The following is a 22903-nucleotide window of genomic DNA, read 5'->3' on the forward strand; positions in this document are numbered from 1 at the left end:
GCATCTCTGAGATCTCTTCCAACTCTCGATTCATGATTCTATTATTTTAAATCCATTGTATGTTGATAAGCCTAGCTAACTGTGAAAGGTCTCCTCAGATGACTAACCACGGTGAGTAAACACCGTCCACTAAAAGGTAAAGTGGTTGTGATAAGTATTGGTGGAAGGAACAAAACCACAGGAAATGGCATAAAACAAAGTGTGTGTGTGTGTGTGTGTGTGTGTGTGTGTGTGTGTGTGTGTGTGTGTGTGTGTGTGTGTGTGTGTCTGCCTTTTCCCCAAACAGCCCTGGTGTGGAGTATAGAGCATCTGTGGTTGAAAATCATTCCCGTTACTGATAGGAAGTCTTTTGGCAGTAACATCTCAGCATGGATTTCTTTACTGAAGGCATACAAGTAATAGGAGACAAGGAGAAAACTGGAAAGTGCAGTGTGAATGTGCTATGGAAGGACAACTGAATTTGGAGGTGGAGTACTAGGTTTAAATCTTGGCTCCACCATTCACTACCCAGCTCACTTGGGTTAAGCCACTCCCAACATTCTGCACCTTGATTTCCTTATCTGTAAAATGAAATGGTTGGAACAGTGATCTCTAAGGACCTCTTTTCGCTTTAAATCTAGAATCCTAGCCTGCAGGAAGAACTCAAGAATTTCAGACATCTCTGAGCAAACTATTTTTATATCTCATCTTTTCATTTTTCGGGATAGATATTATGTAATTTGTTCAGATTTGGTATCTCAAGTATTATCCTTCATCAAAACATGGGCCTCCAGGGAGTTGGGCAGATGGATGACTTGTAAGCTATGTGTCTGAGCATCTAAGACGTCCTAAGACCAGAGGACTGTGCCAGAAATCACAAGTTCAAAAATAGTGAGAGGGCATATCCAAAGCTGATTCTAAATGTTGATCCTCAGGGCACTTGAATGCAGATCTGGCAAAAGGGTCCACAAAGTTTGAGCCAGCGGCATTTTCACCAACCCTTCCTCCTCAGCTGCGTGTCCCTAAAGACCTTTACTGCAAATGATAACCACCTACAGTTATTCCACATCGCACTATCTAGGCCAGGAGTTCTTCATCTGGGGTTTTGTAAACTTGATTTTTTTAATGCAAATAGTATTTTATTTTTTCCAATTTCATGGTAAGACAGTTTTCAACATTCATTTTTCGTAAGATTTTGAGTTCCCAATTTTTCTTCCCCTCCCCAATCCCCACGATGGCAAGCAATGTGATGTAGATTATACGTGTGCAATCAGGTTAAACTTATTTTCACATTAGTCATGTTGTGGAAGAAGAAACTAAACAAAAGGGAAAAAACACACACACACACAAAACCCTAAAGAAAGTGAAAAGTCTGCTTCCATCTGCATTCAGACTCCACAGTTCTTTCTCTGGATGTGGACAGCATTTTCCACCATGAGTCTTTTGGAATTGTCTTGGATCATTGCATTGCTGAGAAGAGCTAAGTCTATCAAAACTGGTCATGGAACAAGGCTGCTGTTACTGTGTACAATGTTGTGAACTTGCATTTTTAAAAACTATTTTAAGAACTTTCAATTGGCTTCCTTTGTACTCCTATGTATGTTGTGTATTTAAAATCATGATTCTGAGAAGGACGTCACAGGCTTCACCAGACACCACCCAAGGGGTGAGTCCATGATACAAGAAAGGTGAAGAATTCCTAGCATAGGCTATGTAGGATGTATGTAGGCTATGGAGGCCCAGGGAAGCTGTGGCCTCTAGGAGTCCAGAGGGGATGGTTCTGAGCATTGCGTCATTCTGGGCAGCTGTGGGGTGGTACAGGAGATAGAACTCGAGGCCTGAGTACAAATCCAGCCTCAGAGTCTTTCTAGCTATGTGATCCTGGGCAAGTCACTTCACTTCTGTTTTTTCAGCTATAAAATAGGATTAGTAATAGCTCCTGCCTGTTGTAACATAATCGCGTTAGCCTGCTGACCACTGATAATCCCCTTCTGGTTCTATATTTCTAAGACTACTGTGTGGGAGTCTATCCCACTCACTACCTATCTCTGTCGGGTCAGTGTCTGTAGCACCTGAAGGCTGGCACAAGGTCAACTAGCAAATCTGACAACTCCCACGTACAAGGGCCTTCATTTAGACATTCAGGGCCAGGCAGAGTGGGGGACAGAAGAGGGAGAGAAGGGAAAGTGACCAAAGAGAAGAAAGAGAGAATTCCTAACTGCCCAGGAAGCCAGGGGGCAGACAGATAACCAAGCCACCCTAGGTGCTCTAGGTGCTTGGCCAAAAACTGGAAGTCAAGGGGATGCCCATCCATTGGAAAGTGGCTGAATAAATTGTGGTATATGAATGTAATGGAATACTACTGTGCTGTAAGAAATGATGAACAGGAAGACTTCAGAGAGGTCTGGAAAGACTTATATGAACTGATGCTGAGTGAAAGGAGCTGAACCAGGAGAACTTTGTACACAGAAACAACCACAGTGTGAGAGAAATTTTTCTGGTAGACTTAGTACTTCATTGCAATGCAAGGACTTAAAAAATTCCAAGTAGTCTCTTAAGGCAAAATGCCTTCCACATCCAGAGAAAGAACTATGGAATTGGATCACAGAATGTAGCAGATCATTTTCTTTTGTATTAAGTTTTGTTTTGTTCTATGATTTCTCCCATTCATTTTAATTCTTCTATGCAACATGACTAATGTGAAAATGTATTTAATGGGAATGTATGTGCAGAACCCATATAAAACTGTATGCTGTCTCAGGGAGAAAAGGGGGTAGAAGGGGGGAGGGAGGGGGAGGCAGGGGGAAAAAAATCCAAGTTATATGGAAGTAATTGTAGAACACTGAAAACAAATAAAATAATAAAAAAATTAAGAAAAAAAACCTCTAAGTGCTGAGTTTTCCCCAGTCAATCTGGGTCCAGTTCCAGTTTAGTGAAAAATAATCTTCTTCAGAGACTGGACCTTTTGTGAATTTGTTTCATTATACTTGAAAAAATGAGTATTTGAATTAAACAGTCTTTTTCTCACTTAAAATACCAGAATTGCAAAGAAGGGAATTGAAACCCATGTAGAAAATATATTACATTTATTAATTATCCTTTTGTCTAAAAAAGCCCCCTATGTGTGTATATATATGTATAGATGTGTATTTATACATACACACATATACATACACTCACACATACATGTATAGTTTTTTCTCCATCAGCTGCACTAAATGTGAATAACAGGATGTATATATCCTACCAGTCATAACAAACAAATACTCTTTGAACGATTAAGAGATAATTAAAAATAATTATTATTTTAATACTACCGATGCTCATTCATTATTATAATTAAGCCAATTTGTTTCTATAAATGATGACTAATTTTTCTCTAGTGATTTACCTTAATTTGCTTCCAGAGACAGATAAGTTGGTACTAAAAAGTGGCACAGTTTATCGGTAAGGGTGCTGGACCTGTAGTCAAATCTCGGCTCTCACGCCTACTGGCTGTTTGAACCCTTTTGCCTCTGAACCTCACTTTCCCCATCTGAAAAACCTCAACTGGGCTACCAGGCCCATAGAGTTGCTGTGAGGATCAAATGTCATCTAATGCCCAAGATGCACTGCTTTACTGACTAGGCTATTTTAGTTGGTACTACGATTATTTAAAATCATATTGCTATATAATCAATCCTATTAGTATAATCTTGTTGAGTGCTAGGTAGCAGATTTCAGTCCACAGGACTCCACGCTCAGTGTTCTTTGAGTGTACCACACTACAAAGACCAAGCATGACTGTCCTGAAGGGCTGAGTTTCACTCTGCTCTTGGGGGGCTCTGTCTTTCAGGAATGGTTCACTGTCATTGAGCACTATCACAGGACTAATGCTACCATCACCGAACTCGTCATAGGAAATGAATATTACTTCCGGGTATTTGCTGAAAATATGTGTGGTCTCAGTGAGGAGGCGACAATGACAAAAGAAAGTGCGGTGATCGCCAAGGATGGTGAGTCAGGCAGCCGCCATCCTTCTGAACTTTAGTTTCAAATAACTGAGTTGGGCCAGTGTGGGGGGTTAAGTCACTCTGGGAAAGGAAAAAGAAAACTAAATGTTCGGAGAGATTCAATTAATAACGTAAATTAAATTTGCAGAGATATTAAAAATAGTATTAAACACCACTATTAGTTCCCCAATCACCCTCTTTTAATATATAACCCTTTAAATCCTTTCCGGTGTCTGTCTATTTGATCCTATCCATGTGCCAAGACAAAAATCCAAGGGGAGAGAAAAATTTGTTTCATTAACACAAGCTGCTTTGATGTTTGGACATTTATGAAATAAACTTTCACTTGCTGGGCTGAGAGGAGGTCGAGTTCAGACAACAATTCTTTCATTTCTGAATACAGCCTTTGGCATGTTAGCTCCTTGAGGGCGGGGATGGTGTCATCTTCCATTTTGTCTCTCAGTGCCTGGTGCAAAATAAATGCTTGTGGTTTCATCAACTGCTTGGTCAGGAGAGTTTCCTGGAGGAGAAAGAACACTAAGTTTGTGCACAGACAAGCTATGTCACATTCTGACTTCTTACCTGTATGACTTTGGAGAAGTTCCTCTGAAAAATAAGGGTGCCAGGCTCTTCCACGTATTACCTGTGCCACTCTGAACCAGTCAGTTAAACTCTTTAGACACCTCAGTGTCCTCATCTAGACGACTGCTAAGTTCCTTTTCACTTCTCTATCTCAGAGCCCATGATCATATGGCCACTAAGATCCCTTCTATCTCTAAATCTGTTTCCCTTTAGTATCTCTCTGAGACCTTCATATCCCATGATCCTTCTCCGTAGACATGAAGGCCATAGAAAGGGGATGAGAAATGACTTCTCCAAATCACATTCCAATCTGAAAAGCAGCTTCTGTTTTCCTGTTTGATTGAATACCTCATTAGTCAAGAGAAGGAGGAGGGGGTAGAACCAGCCACGGTATACATGTGGGTGCGTGTCTGCAAGAGACATTTACATGTGTGTACACATACAGGAAACCAAAGGATTGACTTTGTATGTGCCATCTGATATTTGCTAAGCTTCTTTGGAAAGTATGCCATAAATGTTCCCTTTTTTGGACTATTTCATATATTTTTTTTCTATGTGTGGTTTTTCCCCGTAGGGAAAGTCTACAAAAACCCTGTGTATGAAGACTTTGATTTCACTGAAGCACCGATGTTTACCCAGCCTCTGGTGAACACTTATGCCATAGCAGGCTATAACGCGACCCTGAACTGCAGTGTTAGAGGAAATCCAAAGGTACCATCAACCAGTTCCTGTGCTGTGTGCTGCACACAACCCCATCCTGCACAAAGCTGCTGGGCAAACCTTCCTCACAAGTGACCTTGTTAAAAGTAAACTCTGTACAGCACAAGGGAAAGAGCAGTATCTCCAGAATCAGAGGCCCCAGGTTCAAATCTTACCTCTGACACTACTTGTGTCACCTTGGGCAAAATGCTTCTCTTCTGTAAGAGGAGACTGGCTGGACTAAGCAGACTTTGAAGACTCCTCACCTCCCTGGGCCTCAGTAACCTGATCTACAAAATGAGGACCCTAGAGGCCCCTTCTGGCTCTTTATCTACAAGGCTTTATGATCCCATCAGGCTGTCTTAGTGTTTCTCTAGAGTTAGCTTCCTCTGATGTTAACGAAAGGCATTTTCCAAGAGTATTTTATTTTGCTAGAAGTCAATTCCAATCAGTCAAGATGTGCCTGGGGATGCTTTTTATGTTTGCCACCACATTATTAGTAAAACAAACAATATGTCAGCCTTTCAAGGGCTATTTTCTCTCTTCCCTGCAGATAAGTAACTATTTACACAGGATTAATGCAGTAGCATGGGGATGCTAATATTTCTTTAACTCTCAGGGCTGGGCATTTTTTAAGTTAGGGTTAGAAGTGGCAGGATAGTGTGATGGGGGAAAACATTTGCTTTGGTATCAAGGGTTCTGCATTCAAATTCCATCTCCACTGCTTCCTAACTTGGTGATCTGCTAATGGATAGTGAGTGAAGTAGTTTGGCAGAAGGGGAAGTCTGACCCAAATTCAGCTTTTGGCAGTCTGGAGGGGACTGTTGGGGAAAGAGAATGTCCCTCCAAGAAATTCCATAGTGAGGGAGTCGGTACTGTAAAGAGATTGAAGTCGAGACCTGAGGCCTGATCTGAGCTCTTAACTGTTTAAACCAAGTCATTTAATGAATCTGAGCCTCAGCTTCCTCATCTGGAGAATGAGGGCACTACTTATACTACCAGCCTCTCAGGTTGGTTGTGGGATTTGAAACATTTTGTAAGCCTTAAAGTACCAGAGAAACAAAATCTTTGATAAAAAAAAAAAAAAAAGAGGAGGCAAAAGTAGTCAGTAGTGATACTTCTGGAAGTGTCTGTAAAAGAGTCCCAAAACATGATGGATAAGGCAATATCATGGCCATTACAGATCCATAAAGGGGTGCTATCTCTCTGTTCTAGCAAAATTAATTCTGAATAAATCTGTCTCCAGGACTATTCATGAGCATTCTCTACACAAACAGGAAACAGAACTGAAAACAATAACAACTGGTGTTGCTGTGGATTCTTTTTCCACTTTCCCTATGTCTTCCTCTAAAATTCTTTGGTACACGCTGAAAAGCAGCTGAATGCTGACCACTTGTCATGACCAAATGTGGTCTAGGAGAACAGGGGGTGAAAATGTACCTCCCTCCTCTCTATAGAGAGATGGGGGACTCCAGGTGTGGAGGGGTGCATAAATTGTTAGACCTGGTTACTGTACTGATTAGTCTTGCTCAATGTTTTTTTTTATAAGAAAAAAGAAAGGAAAGGAGGAAGGAAGGAAGGAAAGAAGGCTTCAGTGCCAGGGATGGAGATATCAGGGAATGACTGTGATGTAAAACCAAAAACCATCCACACAGCTTATTTTCTGTGGCTTTGCTGCTCCTCTGCTAAACTTTTTATAATTCATTCCTCTCCCTCTTCTTTCCTCTCCTTTCGTAACTACAGCCCAAGATAACCTGGATGAAAAATAAAGTTGCCATTGTGAATGACCCAAGATATAGGATGTTCAGTAACCAAGGAGTCTGTACTTTGGAGATCCGTAAGCCCAGCCCCTATGACGGAGGGACCTACTGCTGCAAAGCAGTCAATGACCTGGGGACAGTGGAAATTGAATGCAAACTGGAGGTGAAAGGTATGATCTCTAAAATCCTTCTTAATTCACTGAAGTGAATTAAGGCCCTACTCTTTTATTTTTTAATCATCTCTGTTAAATCCAAAGACAGAAAAATAAGATTATAGTGTCTAAAATGGGGGGAAAGCTTCTAAATCTCCCTTTATGCTGATATCCTATGTAAGGGTAATGTAATTATTTAAAGTGGGTCTATATTATCCTCTGTAAGTCTTGTCTGCTCAAGGTACGGTGACTGACGTCAGTGGACTGCCAAGGTGTGAGCAGTTTGGTGAGTAATGGAAAAATGATGACATCCTAGGAAAGCGATTTGTCCATAGCTAAAGAGCCTCAGAGAAATGAATTTATCTAATGAAATGGTGATTCAAGAGGAAAGATTAACTTTTTTAACTTTTTGAATTAAATAATTACTTTAACCTCAGCAGTATATACCTGGGTAACCGTTACTGGCATACTGAAGAATACATTTAAAAAATGCAACTTGTGCATGGGATGTCATCTGAAAAGCTGATTTAAAACAGTCCTAGAGAACTTGTGCTTCTAGGGACGCATTTTATTTGTATTTGTTTTGAAAGGTGTTACTTTTAAAAAATGCATTTTAAGCCGTGAGGATGCTTAATTTCCTTGGCGTAACTGGCCAAATCATGGTTATTCCTTGTCAACCCATTAGACACAGCCCCTTTGGCCACAATGTCCTAAGAACTCTTTGGGGAAACAAAAAAATGCCACAGTAAGTATAAGTATTTTTGTTTACCCATGGGATGTAGCATGATGGATTATGATCTTTATGCTGTATGTTTCTCCTGGAAACTGCAGTGTGTTTTGAGTTTCCATTGACCCCCTTCCACCAACCAGATGGCCATGACTAGAACATCTGGTATAATCCTTAAGCATCCTTTCTTGTTCTCATTGCATTAAATTCTTGAGGCCATGAGTTTTCTTACATTTCTATACGACAGAATCCTAAACTCGGAAATGGGACATAGAGTTGGAGTCAAGAAGACCTGAGTTCAAATCCTGCTTTTGACATTAGCTGTGTGACCCTGGGCACTTAATCTAAGTCTGAATTTCCTCCTCAGTAAGATGAGGGGGGTTAGGAGGGTGAGAGTGGGAACTTAACGACCTTTGAACACCCTTGCAGCCGTAGATCTATGTGCCCATGTTGCAGGGGCGGGTTGTTTTTTAAACCCAATTTGCTCATGGAAAAGCTCCCTTTTAATGTCTGTTTTTGAAATTCAAAGAACAAATGTTCAAGGGACTTCTACTATAAAATTGAATTTTTTTAAATCTAAAAATCTAATGAAAGGATCTTCAAAAAAGTCAAATGAGTAAATATGGCAGAGAATTGAATATATGCTTTTAAAAATATAGAATTATCTTTAAAGCTTAATTTTAAGCATTTTTTCTAATGGTTTTGTCTGATTACATAGCAGAATTTTTATGACTGGTAAATGCATAACAGGAATTATTTTTTTCTGAATAGGTGACTTTCAATCAAATATAAAGGCATGTTACATTTTTATAAATTTTATAGCTATGACAGTTATTCCAATATTTTCCCTGCTGTTTTCTTGATTTAATCAAATGTTTGTTTTGGATTCAAACAAAATAACCAATAATTTAAAATGCTCCATCTTGCATCTCAACTGATATCATTTTAGTTGTCAATTTCAATAGATGGCATTGTTGTTTTTAATAAAGTGACTGTTTATATGGAAACATGCAAGGCACCTTCTAAAAAATAATTCCTCTACACCATATTTTGAAAGTAAATGAAATCTGCTAATTTTATAAAATTATAACATCATAAAAGTAGTTTAGAAAAATGTATTTTGGGGGGATTAAACATGGGACACTCCTAATGCTTTGCCATTTGAATTTTAAATAAGCATTTTGTCATTAGGAAATCATGTATCAATCAGTGAATTCATGAGAATGTGATGTGAGTTTTGATAGCTTGGAAAACATTGTTGGTTGTGAAGGCAATAGCTGATTGAAACAGAATTAAACTGTTTAAAATTTGAAAGGTAAGAATGTCGGCTGAGAATCAATAAAAACCGGTCCCACTATTCTAATTCTGCAGTGATATATCAAGGATTAATTACCCCAGGACAACCAGTCTTCTTGGCGGGGCAGCAACAGGTTTAAAAAATTCATATCCCACTGGATATAACTTTCCATTCCATTCCTATTTTACATGAAAATGCATTTTGCATGTAAAGCTTGCCTTTCCTTCTGCTTTTACACTGTCCTCATGGCATACAATAGCTATGCCATGAGTGAGGAAGGCCAAATTATTCAAGAACAGTAAACTAACAGAGAAGATAAGTTATCAGGTAGGAAGTCAGGCAGCGTAACAAGCCACCAAATTACAACTACGAAGCATCTCATTTTTAACAGCAAGGTCATTATCATCTTGCGAACTGACAAAAGAAGATCTTCACATAGCATAGATTCCTGTCCTTTCAAAGAGAGCTGTGAAACACACAGCATATCACGCTCCCTAGTACAGTTGAACTAGATTAAAATGTAATTAAGAAAAATTTAACAAAATAAATAAAAACACAAGAGAAAATAGATGATATCATATTTTAAAACCAAGTCAATATGTGGCCTGTGGGGATCCTTATGTATGGAATAAAAGCCCTTGTTTCTATTTGAGTCTGACATCACTGCTTTAAGACAAGTTTACGAATTAGCTTCTTAAACCGCATGATAAGGTCTGAAAGGATGAGCAGCTTTAAATGCTCACATTTTAGAAAGAGGGTTTGGGACCCTTTGATTAGAGGGTTAAGCTTGAGGGACCTAACAAACTCTGAATATGTCTATAACCATCACTACCAGACAGTTGGAACATTTTCATGTGGCTGAAATTAGTACGGAGAGTTATGTCCTTACATAAAACCCAAGACACTTCCAGGACCCTGCGTGAAGGGATGTCATGTATAAAGCTAGCTTTATTTCATACATTTTACATATATATTACATATTATACATATATGCTTATGTTTGTACGTATTTTCAAATCATATAAGCAAGAACAGCAGTTTTCATTTGGAATATGAAGTACATGGTGCAGTAGTGGGAGGAAAAGAATCCTATGGCTAAGTCACAGAATCTGACTGGGCCTCCCGCAGGCTCCTCACCTGTAAGATCAGGGGATGGACTAAATGACCTCTAAGAGGCTTTCCATGTCCACGTAGATCGATGCTTTACGTATATATGTACATATGCTCATATATGTCGATGTAGATACAAACACATTTTTACATTCAATCCTTCCCAGTCCAAAAACATCGATTAAGATTCAGTCTGTGAGGCGGGTGAAGAAAAGATCTGCCACCCTAAGAGGTTGGCAATACAAAGGCCACAGTAAATTTTCCTTGTGTATCCCCAGCACTTGCCTGGCATGTAGTCAGTGCTTAATAAATATTTCCTGATTGATTGATTATGAACGTTCAGAAATTATATTTATAGCCTCCAAAATGGGAAGAGATTGAAACTATCTTTTAAAATACATTTTCTAGATGAAGATCAATAAAGGCAGGTATGTAGTATGGTAGATCAAGTTCTGGGCTTGGAGTCAGGAAGACCCAAGTTCAAATCCCATCTCAGACACCTACTAGCTGTCTGAGCCTGAGTCACTTCATCTCCCTGGGCCTCAGTTTCCTCATGTGCAAAATGATTCTTTGGACTCAATGGTCCTTTCTTGTTCCATGTCTATGATCTCATAATCAGCCAATCAACAAGCATGTGATATGCCAGGCACATTTCCAGGCCATTAGAATTACAAAGACAAAAATTAAATCGTCCCTTTTCTCAAGAAATTTACATTCTGAGCACTTAATGCTGAACTCGTCTTAGTCCCACACACTCCCCCCCCTCCTCTAGACTCAGGGTATGCTAAGGGCTTCTGTTCATTCGAGCCCTCCATCTTAGAGTGTGAAACTTTACATATAATGCACTCAGAGAGCATAACCGTCCAACAGGGCTCAGCAGACTAACTTAGATTTACTTGATGATTTCGCCTTTGGAGTTTCAGCATATATATATGTGTCATGGTGCTATGTCTGTGTTTTTCTTTTGTTGAAAAACGCCATATATATATGTTGTAGTTTCTTCTTAAGCTTATGGTTTGGAAGCTATTACCATAAACATCCATCGCACAATCTGATTGGCTCTACCATCCGCTAAGGCAAAAAGACTAGGAGTCAATTTCCTTTGGTCCTGCATATTAATAAAGCTTTCACATATTAATGATCCCTTTGAAGTGGTACTGGATCCTGCCTTTTATTTTCCATATGCTTCTATTTTCTACATCTTTTACAAGACTAAGGATTCATTAAATCATCTCCTCATCTACCATAACTGTGAAAATAATTTTATCCAACAAGTCATCCACCTTGGTGTCAGCCCTTTATTAATGCTTATAACTTCTCTCTCTCTCTCTCCCTTAGTTGTAGCGCAGTAAGGATTTTTGAATGTATAGTGTCATCTCAGGTAAGCTTTCATATGGTTTCGGCCTATGAAGCTTATGACTGTCATAAGCCATACAGAGCCTGTGGAGTATGGCATGATTTTCATTATGTGACCTGATGAAAATGGTATGTCGTTAATCACTAATTCAGTAGTTTAAATGTGCATTTCAGAAGCTTTGACATTAACCACTAGTACTCACCCATCACAATAACGTGAGCATTCTAAGAAACTTGTTTCTGTCACAAGATAGAGCATGAGGCCTTGAACATAGCTGGATTCAGTGGGACAGCATACTGTAGCTAACTGCATCAAGGAATGGACCCATAAACAAATGGCAGCATTCTTCTGAGACGTGATTGGATTTTTTTTTCATTTTAAGAAAAGAATGGTTTTCTGAAACTTGCATTGGGGAAGTTTTCAAAGAATGTCAAACAGCATGCTGCTTTTGTCTGAAGTGCACTTTTGTTAGAGATTAGTGGAGCCCTTCCCTAAGAGGTTTGGGTAGGTTGTTCCAAAAGGTTCCTTCTGAATGGATTTAATTTTTTAAAACAACAAACTTAGCAGCAAAGGTAAGTACAAGGGATCCGTAGGTGTTCCCACCAAATATAAGGGCAGTCCTGTTATTTTCAATGTGATATTTTTCATCTTTCCCAAATTGGCCCCCAGAAAAAAAGATATTCTGGCTGATTTATTTAAGCTTTATTCAAGAGCTGTCCCTTATGTTGCTGGGTCGGAATGCTATCCACTTAATTAGAAGATTGAAGGTTAAGCTGGAGAAGCAGCACTGTGTGTGAGTAACTAAAGGGAGTCAGGAAGACCTGAGCTCATACCTGACCTCAAACAGACACTAACTGTGTGACCCTGGGTGAGTTATTGCCTCTCAGTTACCCAGGCACTTAAGACTACAAATTGAAGGGGAGATATTGGTCTACATTAGTGCAGGGAGTTTCTCCAGAAGGAAATCACAGATGGAGTCCTCCATGCACCACCAAAAAAAAATAGGTGAAAGTGGATCTTGGTGCTCATCCACAGTCTAGGTGAAGTCACTCCACTGTTTGGCTCATACACTTAAGCCATGCGTAGAGTATTCATACCTATTAAGAAGAGTCAATATTTTGAAATCAGCACCAAATTTGAAAGACAGTGGGTATCTAGAATGCTTAGGAGGCCTGCTCTGAAACTTGCCTCTTCCTCCAAAATGCCTGCTGTTTCTCTTTCTTAAATGTACTAAAGTCAGGACAAGATTCCCCAGCAGGAACTTAAAGGCTCTTTGCCTCCCCTTCTCAGGGCCTCAGACAGTAAAGTAGGCCTGTCTCTCTCAGATATATTGAACTATTTTCTTTTCTTCTCCTTTGTAGGTGGCCTTTCCTTCTGCAGGCTTCTTTTGCAAGGTGTGCCTCCAAACATAATTGATTCATATTTGCGAGACTTGGAATCAAGCAATCCTGAGGGAAACTGAGGCTGCCCAGTGCTTCCCTGCTACTGTAGTGAAAACTGGTTGCCAGTGGGAAAACATTTTTTTGTTATTGTTATTCCAATAGCAACCCAAGTGTGGTCATTTCTTTCCTCCTTCTGTTGAAAATAAAATATTCCCACGGATGGCTTAGAGTGGACATTCTTGGAAAGACAGAGATTGGAAGACAGGCCTTTGGTTACGTTCAGCCTTGCATTGTGTTTGATGATAATTGTACCTTATTTAAAAAAAGAAAAGAAAAAGAAAGAAAAGGAAAGTAACAGAGTAAGCATGCCCTGTGATGTGTGTTTGTCAGACTGCAGAGTGCCAGAAATGTATAATGATAATCCAGAGGCAATGTGGAAGAAGCAATATGAAACCTGTGTATCCCCTAAGGAAAATGGATTTTTCACAGCTCCCAGCATCATTCATTTAGGGCAGCACACCCCTCTGCTGCCCAGCACCAGTGGCCCCCTGCATTAGCCAGTGTTCAACTGAATTCACTAAAAGTGTTTTATTTCCTAAGACCTCACCTTGAAAATCAATTCGTTATCAACAGAAGTCAAAATGTGTTCAGTTAATTGTATAATAATGATTTTAAAAACATAGTGTTTATGTTGGAGAAAAAAAAACACCTGCCCACATCTTGTGTGTGTATGTGTATTTTCTTTCTTTTTTTTTTTTTTAGTGGTGGTGGTGGTGGGGAGAGGAAGCCTTACAGACAGATTTTTTTTTAAGTTGAGGAGCCCACAGACACTTTTGCTGTCATCTTTTCATCAACTTCTCCCACATTTCCTGGGGTGGTGGCTGGTGGAGGAGGGGGAGGGTTGGGAGAGGAAGTTTGCTAGGGGAAGATGTGAAAGAACGTAGCTATTTTTTTTTGAGAGCCTACACATCCATAACTGCTCAGTAGCCTTAAAGCATTAGGGGCTGATATTTTATAGACATAATATAGAATCACAAAACTTTAAATTTTCTTTTTTATTGTGGGAATTAATAAACTAACTCATGATGCTTGCTCATATTTATAGAATGTTTAAGGTTTATAAAATGCTTTACATATATGATCTAATTTGACCCTTACAAAAACTCTGCTGCAGGCATTATTATCCCCACTTTACAGATAAGGAACCTGAGGTTTCTTTATCCTTATTCCTTATCCTTACACAATGAATAGGGAGTTAGACTTGGAGTAAGGAAGACCTGAGTTCACATCTTGCTTCAGACATCTACTAGATGTGTGGTCTTGCACAAATCACTTAACCTCTCTCAGCCTTAGTTTTCTCATCTGTAAAATGGTAATAGTAATAACATCTGCCTCACAGAGTGGTTGTGAGGATCAAAAGAAATAACAGGTAAAGTGTTTTCCAAAACTCAGTGCACTCCATTACTTGCTTAAGCTCACATGGCTTATAAGGTTCAAAGGCAACACTCGAATCCAGGTCCTGTTGCCTCAGTGGGTACAGATGATTAGGAGTGGCATGACAAGGAAAAGGAAAAAGCAAGTCCAAGTAGTTGTAGTGTTTGGAGAGGGGGTAACCAAACTGTCCCTGGCTATCCCGTCTCTTCCTTTGGCTGCCAAATTTGTGGAAAGAGCAGTGGTCTAATTCACTGCCTCTTCTCACCACCATTGCAATATGGTTTCCCATTGCCCACAGCCTACTGAAATAGCTCTAAGTCCACTAATGACCTCCTTATTGCTAAATCCAGTGGTCTTGTTCCCATTCTCATTCTGCTGCACCTTTTTGTACCATATGATACCATGGACCATCACCCTCCTCCTGGCTACCTTCTCCTCCTTTGTCCTCTGTCTCCTCTGTGGGCTTCTCTCATCATCTCATCTCTTTATCTCATGTAGGAGATGGAATATAATGGAATCGCCTCTTCAACTTCAATCATCTAGAACTTAATTGATGTGGGTATTCCTTCCAAGGCTACTTCTCATATTCCCTTTGCAATTTAGGAGCTGATAGCTATGGGGCCAAGAACTTACTCAAGAGTTTCAGCTGGGCCTTGGACACACACACACACACACACACACACACACACACACACACACACACACACACACACACACACACATCCCTGCTACTGAGCTCCTACTCTAAAAATCTTCAATTTTATAGCCATATTGTGAAATAAAAATTAAATTGTACAGCCCCCAGGATTAATTTGACATTAAGAAGTTCAGTTTTGCCACCTCACTCCTTTGTAATACATGAAGCACTACATTTGTAATCAGGATAATTGTGTACATTCACAACCTCATCACCTCTTACCTAGACTGTTATGATTGCCTCCCAAATGGTCTACCTACCTCTTTTCTATCCTTTCTCCATTCCATTCCTCACAGAATTGCCAAAATAATCTTCAAAATGTTCCTATAGCTCAATTTCTCAAAAATTTTCAATGGCTCTCAATTGTTTATAGGATAAAAAGTAATCTCCTTGGTTTGCAATTACGGTTTCTTTGTAACATATCTCCAACCTAACTTTCTAGCATATTTCACATTATTCCCCTCCACATATTCTGTATACCAGCCAAACTGGACTATTAGCTCCTGCCTGTTCTCATTTTGCTCTTTTCCACCTTGATACATCTATGCAGCCAAAACTTTTCCCCTCAAGCCTCAGCTTAGGGTTCCTTCCTTAACCCCTCCCTGTCCCCAAGCTAGAAGTCCTCCTTTTCTCCTCAAATTTTTCTAGAGTACTTTGTCTTGGTATCTTCTTTGAGCTTAACACATGAGTTAAGGGAATGTCTATCCTAAGCATGTAAAGACTTCCTCCAGGGGAATGGAAAATGGTCAAATGGGAACAATTATTTCAATGATAATGAAGGTTGGCTGAAGCAATCTCTGTAGAGTGATTAGAGCTTGGTCAGACATCAAAGATGCCAAGGTCATCCACTGCATTCCAGGCCATAACCAGTTTTCTGTCCTTCCATTGGACTTTGATAACTCTAGAAGAGAGTCAGGCAGAAGACTTTGCACAACTCTGCCTCAGTTAAATCCAATTCACACACAAGTCATCACTCTGTTGATCCTCTTTTGAAAAATAAAAGACCAACAACACATTTGCATCTTATCCTAATGTATCTAAAATACTGCCCCACACAGACCCCATCAAGTATTACCTCTCTCAAAGCAGGAAGTTTCATTTTTCTTTTGATCTCTAGTACCAAGAACAGCGCCTTCCACATAAAAAGCATTTAGAAAACATGTTTTGAATTGAAATAAGGATAGTTATCTGCCTCTCCCCAACCCTATTAACAGAAGTAGTGGGGAATGGAGGTGGGAATGGGGTGATGGGAAGTCAAATGGTGAGACACAGATGGGACAAAAAGCACCCCTCATCTTCCTATTGAAGGTCCAGGAGAAAGGGACACAAGAACCATGAGTCATGGCACACTACCAGGACTGGTCACTCCTCACTGGCAGATGTAAGTTTAAGTCAGAAGTCACAGATCCTTGCTAAGACTGGAGAAATCATCACCCTTAGAGGTACCAGCTTGCAGCAGATTTCAAGTTCAACACTCCAGAATGAGCTAAGACCCTGACACCAGAGTTTGTGTGCAGATGATGACCATTCTATGAGAAAAGTGGGGGGGGCGCGCTATTTTGCCTGCTTGAGGGAGAACTCAAATGAAACATTGACGAGAAGTGTAGGTTTAGATCAATCCTAGAGGCGACTGCCTAATCCTAGTTTGGTGAGCCTTCCAGGATCTGGAAGAGTGGTAGACTGGAAGCTGTTTGGTACCTGGCTTATTATTCTCTGATTATTATGTCCTATTTGTTTGCTTATGGATTCTATGCTAAGAGTAACTGCATGTCATATCTAAGTATATTCATCTGCTCTGTGTAAAGCCCGCATCATCATCATGCCAGAGTTACATGACTAGCACTTACTGAAGTGGTATAGAAGAAGGAAATGGAGTTGACCAGTGGGTGGGGTACAGAGCTTGCTTTGATTAGGTAGATAATGGATGATGTTTTAAGGTTTACAAAGTGCTTGTCTACGTTATTTCACTTGATCCCAACAACTGCCCTGTAAAGTAGGTGATATTTATATTCCCCACTTTACAGATGAGGAAACTGAGGCAGAGAAAGGTTAAGTGATTTGCCTATGCCTAGGGTCATATAACTAGTGGTCAGTGGCAGGATTTGAACTCAGGTTTTCCAGACTCCAAACCCAGCACTAACCTGTGGAAAGAGAGGTAGACCTGGCAGATAGAAAGAAACTCCCCAAATACAGAACTGGTCTAGCACTTCCTCTTTATCAAAGTGTGCTTGACAACAGAGGATTCTATAGAACTCCTAAATATACTGTGCTAGCAATACTACCTAGTGGTTATACATTCAAATAAAAAAAATCTCAGGGTCGAAAAGAGTTTCTCTGGCTCCCCATTTCTGTCTATCCAGATGTGGTGCAGCTGGATCTGGGGTTGGACCAGTGAGAGACGTGTTGTAGCCCAAGTGGGGAGGAGTCTGCCTTGTGAAGTTGGGCTTTAACGATGCTATGGCATATATTGTATGACTACATATTGGTTCTAAATAATTTGGCCCTTTTTCCTTTCTATATATAGATTCTCCTAGTCTTCCCATTGGTCTCTCCAGACTACAGTTTTGTTTTGAAAAAAGTCAGCCTGTTTTAAGTCACACAAAACAATACTGGAGTGTGTGTGCATGTGTGTGTGTGTGTGTGTTGTCACATTCAAAACAATTTTTTCACGATAAACAAACTTTCACGCTGAAAGGTAAACTAAGAGGAGGGGCACAGAAAAATATATATAAAATATGCCTATACTATCCCAAGCACGTCATGTTGTTATATAGGGAGCACAACAAAACACAAAATACATTCAGGGGTGGGTTTGGACCCACCCTTGGACCACCAGGGCTGGAGAAGAAGCCACCAGGGGGAGAGAGCAGGGCAGGGCAGCTGGGGTAGAGGTGCATGTAGGGCTGGAGGGTGAGGAATGACATTTGATAGCTTGCAGAAGCTTGAATCTTGTAACTCTTTTAAGTAAAGTTGTTTCTACCCGCTAAAGGCATACAAGGAATACTGGTGCCCCCTAAATTTCCTAAACCCTAGTGCAAAATCCTGGTTGCCTTACCTTTGTTGCAGTTCTACACAACAAAAATGAAGGTCTTGTTTCACTCACAGGAACCCCTAACAGAAAGCTGGAACTCTAGTGAGGCAGGGGAAAGTCACAATTCTTCAGAGAGGAGAAAATTGTTCAGGAAGCATGTGAAAACAGGATATTGCCTTGAGGGGTTGAACATCTATGGCCCAGAAGCTGTGGCAACTTCCCAGCTCCATGCTCAGCACAATGTCAGTAAGGGCTGTCTGTGTTGGGCATCCATCCAGCTATGAGACCCTTGTCCTTGAGGCTCCAGCTTCATTCACAAACGTCCTTCAGGCTGATTTGAGAAATGTGAAGCCCATGGAGGAATCCGTGAAAAATCTCCAGCTGCTATGGAGGCAGCGTGGAAATCAGGTCATGCCTTAAGGAGCAGGTATTGATCCCTGGAAACAGATGGAGCTGCTTATTCTACCTTTCTTTCTATCCTCCTTAGCCCTAAATGGAATTTCTCCCCTCTAAACTGTGCCTCCCTGCCATACGACTGATACTGGATTCCTCCAGGTGGTAGAAAAGGAGATTTTGTTTTCTACCCAAATCAGAGAATTACTTTGCCTAGGGTTTGTGTGTGTTGTCACTTCCTGGCTCCATGACCCTGGGCCACTCATTTAGCTTTTCTGGGCCTGTTTCCTCATTTGTAAAATGGGTTAGAGTTGATGGGAGCCAACGGTCCCTTACAGCTCTAAATCTTTGCTCTTTTGAATAATGTCATTTAATGAACTGGTTTTATTTCTAGTCAATTCATTAAGGGAACTTAAGGGTCATTAATGGAATTACATTTTTGTATCGTATGTTAATTTTTGTGGAAGGCAAATGGAAATCCGCAATGTCAAAGAATTACTTTTCACTCCATTCTTAGAACTCAGTCTGAAAATTATCATAAAAAGGAAAAAATATCCAAAAAATAAAAGCACCAACCTGTACAAAAAATGGAAAAAAGGACCAATCTATCCAAAAATATTTATAGCTGTTCTGTGTAATAGAAAACTGGATGATACAGATAGTTAACAATTGGAGAATGGCTCAACAAATGACCATATTTTAAAAGAATATTCAGTTGCCATAAAAAATAGGAACCATATAAGGACACACACACACACACACACACACACACACACACACACACATACACAAATACACATCTGAAGAAAGTGGTGCAAAGTAAGATCAGCAGAACTGGAAATCTATGTACACTGACTACAACAATACAGAAAGGAAAGAGAGGAAAGGAGGAAGGGAGGGAAGGAAGGGAAGGAGAGAAGGAAGGGAGGGAAGGAGGAAAGGAGGGAAGAAGGGAAGAGGAAGGAAGAAAAAATAAAAAAGAAGAGGAAGGAAGAAGGAAAGAAAAAACAGAAAAGGAAAAAAGAAAGAATTTTAGGAAGAAAGGATCATTTCTAGCTGAAAGGGGAATCAGACTGAGATAATTGTAGGAGAGATACAGTGGGAATGTGAACAGCTGGTTCATCAGTTGGGGAATCACTGAAGAGATAATAGTGTATGAATGTAATGGAATATTACTGCTCCATAGAAACTGATGTATAGGATAGGTTCATAGAAATATGGATGAGGTATTACTGGATGCATAGTAAAATGAGCAAAATCAGAATAATCTATGTGAGGGAAAAACAACTTTGAAGACCTCAGAACTCAGACTAAAGCATCTATCCATCTTCACAAGACTGATGAAATATCACTCCCATCTCTTCGTAGAGAGAGGCTAGATTGGAGGTGCAGAATCAGAGGCATTCTCTGACAGCCAATGTGCTCATTTGTTTGACTATATACTTCTGTTACAAGGGAAGCCTTCTACTTTGGTGCTTGGAAAGGAGAGCAGAAGATCGTGAATGATATTTTTAAAAAGCATAAAAAACCCATTTTTAAACTATGTAGACCCAGTGCTACTACCACCCCAAAGGGCTCAAAGAAAGAAGTCCCCAAGAAGTCCAAGACAGAAGGAAAGGACTCAGGTTTACAAAAATACTATTGTGTCTTAAGAAATGATAAATTTGACAGATTCAGAGGAACATGGGAAGACTTATGATTTGATAGAGAGAAATATGCCAAAATAAGAGAATAATTCCCATAGTGACCACAAAAATAAAATGAAGGAAAACAGCTTTGAAAGACCTAAGAATTCTGACCAATTTCTCCCTCGTCTCTTACTACTTAGCCGCACCTACACACTGCTGTCAAAGTAACCTTCCTTAAATGCAGATACAAATTGAACCAAATCCAGTGGTTTCTTCTTACTTCTCAATTAAACTACTGTATTAACTCCTCTGTTCAGCTTTTCGCTCCTCCACCACCTGGCTCCAATGTAACAGCTTCATTGGAGGTTACTCCCTCTCCTGCCCTCTGCAATGTGGGCAAACCAGACTTCTGGGAACAAAGCCATGACCAAAAATGCCTTCAAGAAGCTGCTGTAATGAAACATGCCTCCTGCCTCCTGACGGATAGGAGAGGGACCAGAGATACAGAAGGAGATGTGCATCCACAGACACAACCAGCCAATGCAGTGGTGAGATCATGCACATGTGTTATGAGAGAAAGCTTCTCTGGGGAGAGGGGAAGGAGAAAATGAAAGCAAGTTAAAGGGTGGTCATACATACATATATGTATACATGTACAAAAGTGCATGTATCCACATGAATGCATGCACATATAATGTCCATCCATATGATGAGTGTGCACATATACATATGAGCATATAGATGTGCACTTGTATACCATAAACACACATGCACAGTATATACATAAATGTATACATATATGCATAGACACACTATAAGTAAAGAAGATTTTGTCCTTAGGATCCATGGCCATAGCAATCTCTAGTTTGCAGGTGTTAGATAATATTTCCCAGGCTCATGACTTATAAACACTCCTACTGTAACTGCACAGTGAAATATGGGGGTGACAGAATGTAATTTTTACTATGCTTGCACTGAATGATAATATTGCTAAAGTTAACTTGTGAGGCTATTGCTGGCAATATGCCTCCTTTGTCTGTTGCCCTATAAATCAAGTGGACATTGATCAGTGAATGGGGAATATGACAGTGTGGTGCTGTGTGTGTTAGAAGGGATTTAGAGGGGGACATGAGATGGAATGCTGTGCCCATCTAGACCAACCCCATTGAGCTGAAGGGGTAGTGGCACCCTCTTCCAACCTGACCCTGCAAGAAGAGTGATCAGGGAAAGCTGTAGGAGTTGGTGCTCTCACTATCAGTAATTCCCTCCTGAGAAGAATAGACTAGAATAAAGTAGGTTAGCTTATTAAACCCCTTATGGTGACTGTTCCTGTCTTCCTGTTTGCCTGAATCAAATTGGGAGAACACCTGCCAGCAGTCCTCCTGTGTTTACCTGTGTGTTTACCTGTCTAACAACTGGCAAAGCTGGTGTTACCTGCTAGAGGCTGGAGTCCAAAAAACACTAGTGCCCCCTGTGAAACACACCCAAATACTTCTTAATCAATCATTGAGTATTAGCACCCATCAGGCACCAGGGAATGTGCTTGCCACTGGGTCTACAAGTATTAAAGACTTAAACAATCCTGACTCACAAGAAACTTACATTCTGGAGGGGGAGACAAACATACACACACACACATACATGTATACATACACACATATGTATACATGTATATGTATACACAGCATTTATATAATGTGACTGAATAAAAATATACACAACATAGCTAAATACAAGATTGGGGGAGAGAGCATTTAGAAACTGGAGGGATCCTGAAAGTCTTTCATTCAGAGGATGGTGCTTTTTATCTGTATCTTAAAGAAAGAGGGGGACTCTGATGTGAATGGAAGGAAAGTGTGCAACTCCAGTCAGTGCAGAGGCATAGAGATGGGAGATGGGGTGTCCTAAGTAACAAGTATTGCTTAAGACCCATGCCCTTGTTGCATAGTATTTCTACTTGGCTAATTGTGGGAGCCTGGATTTCATCACTATACATGTCATCTTGACTTTTGTCTTACCACTGGACTTCAGTGGCTCTGGAGGAGAGAGGTCAACAACTTTGTGCAACTCTATCTTCCTTAAGGAAGATCCATCCAATACATGCACCTAACAGGAAATCTGGTTTGTCCAGATTGCAGAGGGCAGGAGGGGAAGTAACCTCTAAAGAAACTGTTACACTGAAACCAGGTTGTGTAGGACTGAGAAGCTGAACAGAGGAGTTACTACAGTACTCTAATGGAGAAGTAATAGGAACCCACTGGATTTGGTTGAACAATTTGGATCTGTATTTAAGGAAGGTTACTTTGAAAGCAGTGTGTAGGAGGGACTGAAGTAAGAGACAAAAGGCAGTAAAAGATTAAATTAAGAGGCTGGTGCAACAATCTGGGCAAGAGGTGCTAGGGACCTGAATTACGGAGGAGACAGGGGAGAGAACATCAGATGCAATGAATGTAGAAACAGCAAGCTTTGGATATGAGGTATGACTGACAGAAGTCCACTGATTCTTATTAAAATTCCTTTCATGCTTTTTGTGCATTGGAACATTAGTAGTGGTTGTTGCCTAAGTTCATGATGAAAAAAGACATAATTTTTTTAAATGTACAGAAAAAAAGAGAGAAGGAGGGAACTAGGGCACTCTTGTTACGAACCTTGATTTCAGTGGTTCAGATGAGAAAGCTCTAAT

General features: G+C 40.1%; 1 protein-coding gene and 1 long non-coding RNA gene across 20 annotated transcripts in view; one reads left to right on the forward strand and one right to left on the reverse strand.

Annotated features, from left to right (window-relative positions):
* MYBPC1 (myosin binding protein C1) overlaps nt 1-13755 on the forward strand; it is a 106928-nt gene extending 93173 nt beyond the window's left edge. For 5 of the 11 annotated variants that reach the window (XM_072655718.1, XM_072655717.1, XM_072655724.1 and 2 more), the window contains 4 exons: nt 3815-3974; nt 5128-5264; nt 6996-7182; nt 13017-13755. In XM_072655718.1, the coding sequence (XP_072511819.1) occupies nt 3815-3974; nt 5128-5264; nt 6996-7182; nt 13017-13117 (585 nt within the window). In that variant the 3' untranslated portion in view covers nt 13118-13755. Of the gene's footprint in view, nt 1-3814; nt 3975-5127; nt 5265-6995; nt 7183-9262; nt 10579-11636 lie in introns of those variants that run through there. The other 6 variants (XM_072655714.1, XM_072655721.1, XM_072655725.1 and 3 more) reach the window with 4 other exon arrangements.
* The window catches only part of LOC140534564 (uncharacterized), a 104700-nt gene that overhangs the window by 78398 nt on the left and 3399 nt on the right, over nt 1-22903 (reverse strand). For all 9 annotated transcript variants that reach the window (XR_011977367.1, XR_011977373.1, XR_011977371.1 and 6 more), the window contains exon 2: nt 1-4491. This exon is cut by the window's left edge and continues 45877 nt beyond it. This is a non-coding gene — a long non-coding RNA (uncharacterized lncRNA). The remainder of the gene's footprint in view (nt 4492-22903) is intronic.

Source organism: Notamacropus eugenii, chromosome 3 (genome assembly GCF_028372415.1).
Source record: "Notamacropus eugenii isolate mMacEug1 chromosome 3, mMacEug1.pri_v2, whole genome shotgun sequence".
NCBI classification, from domain to species: Eukaryota; Metazoa; Chordata; class Mammalia; order Diprotodontia; family Macropodidae; genus Notamacropus; species Notamacropus eugenii.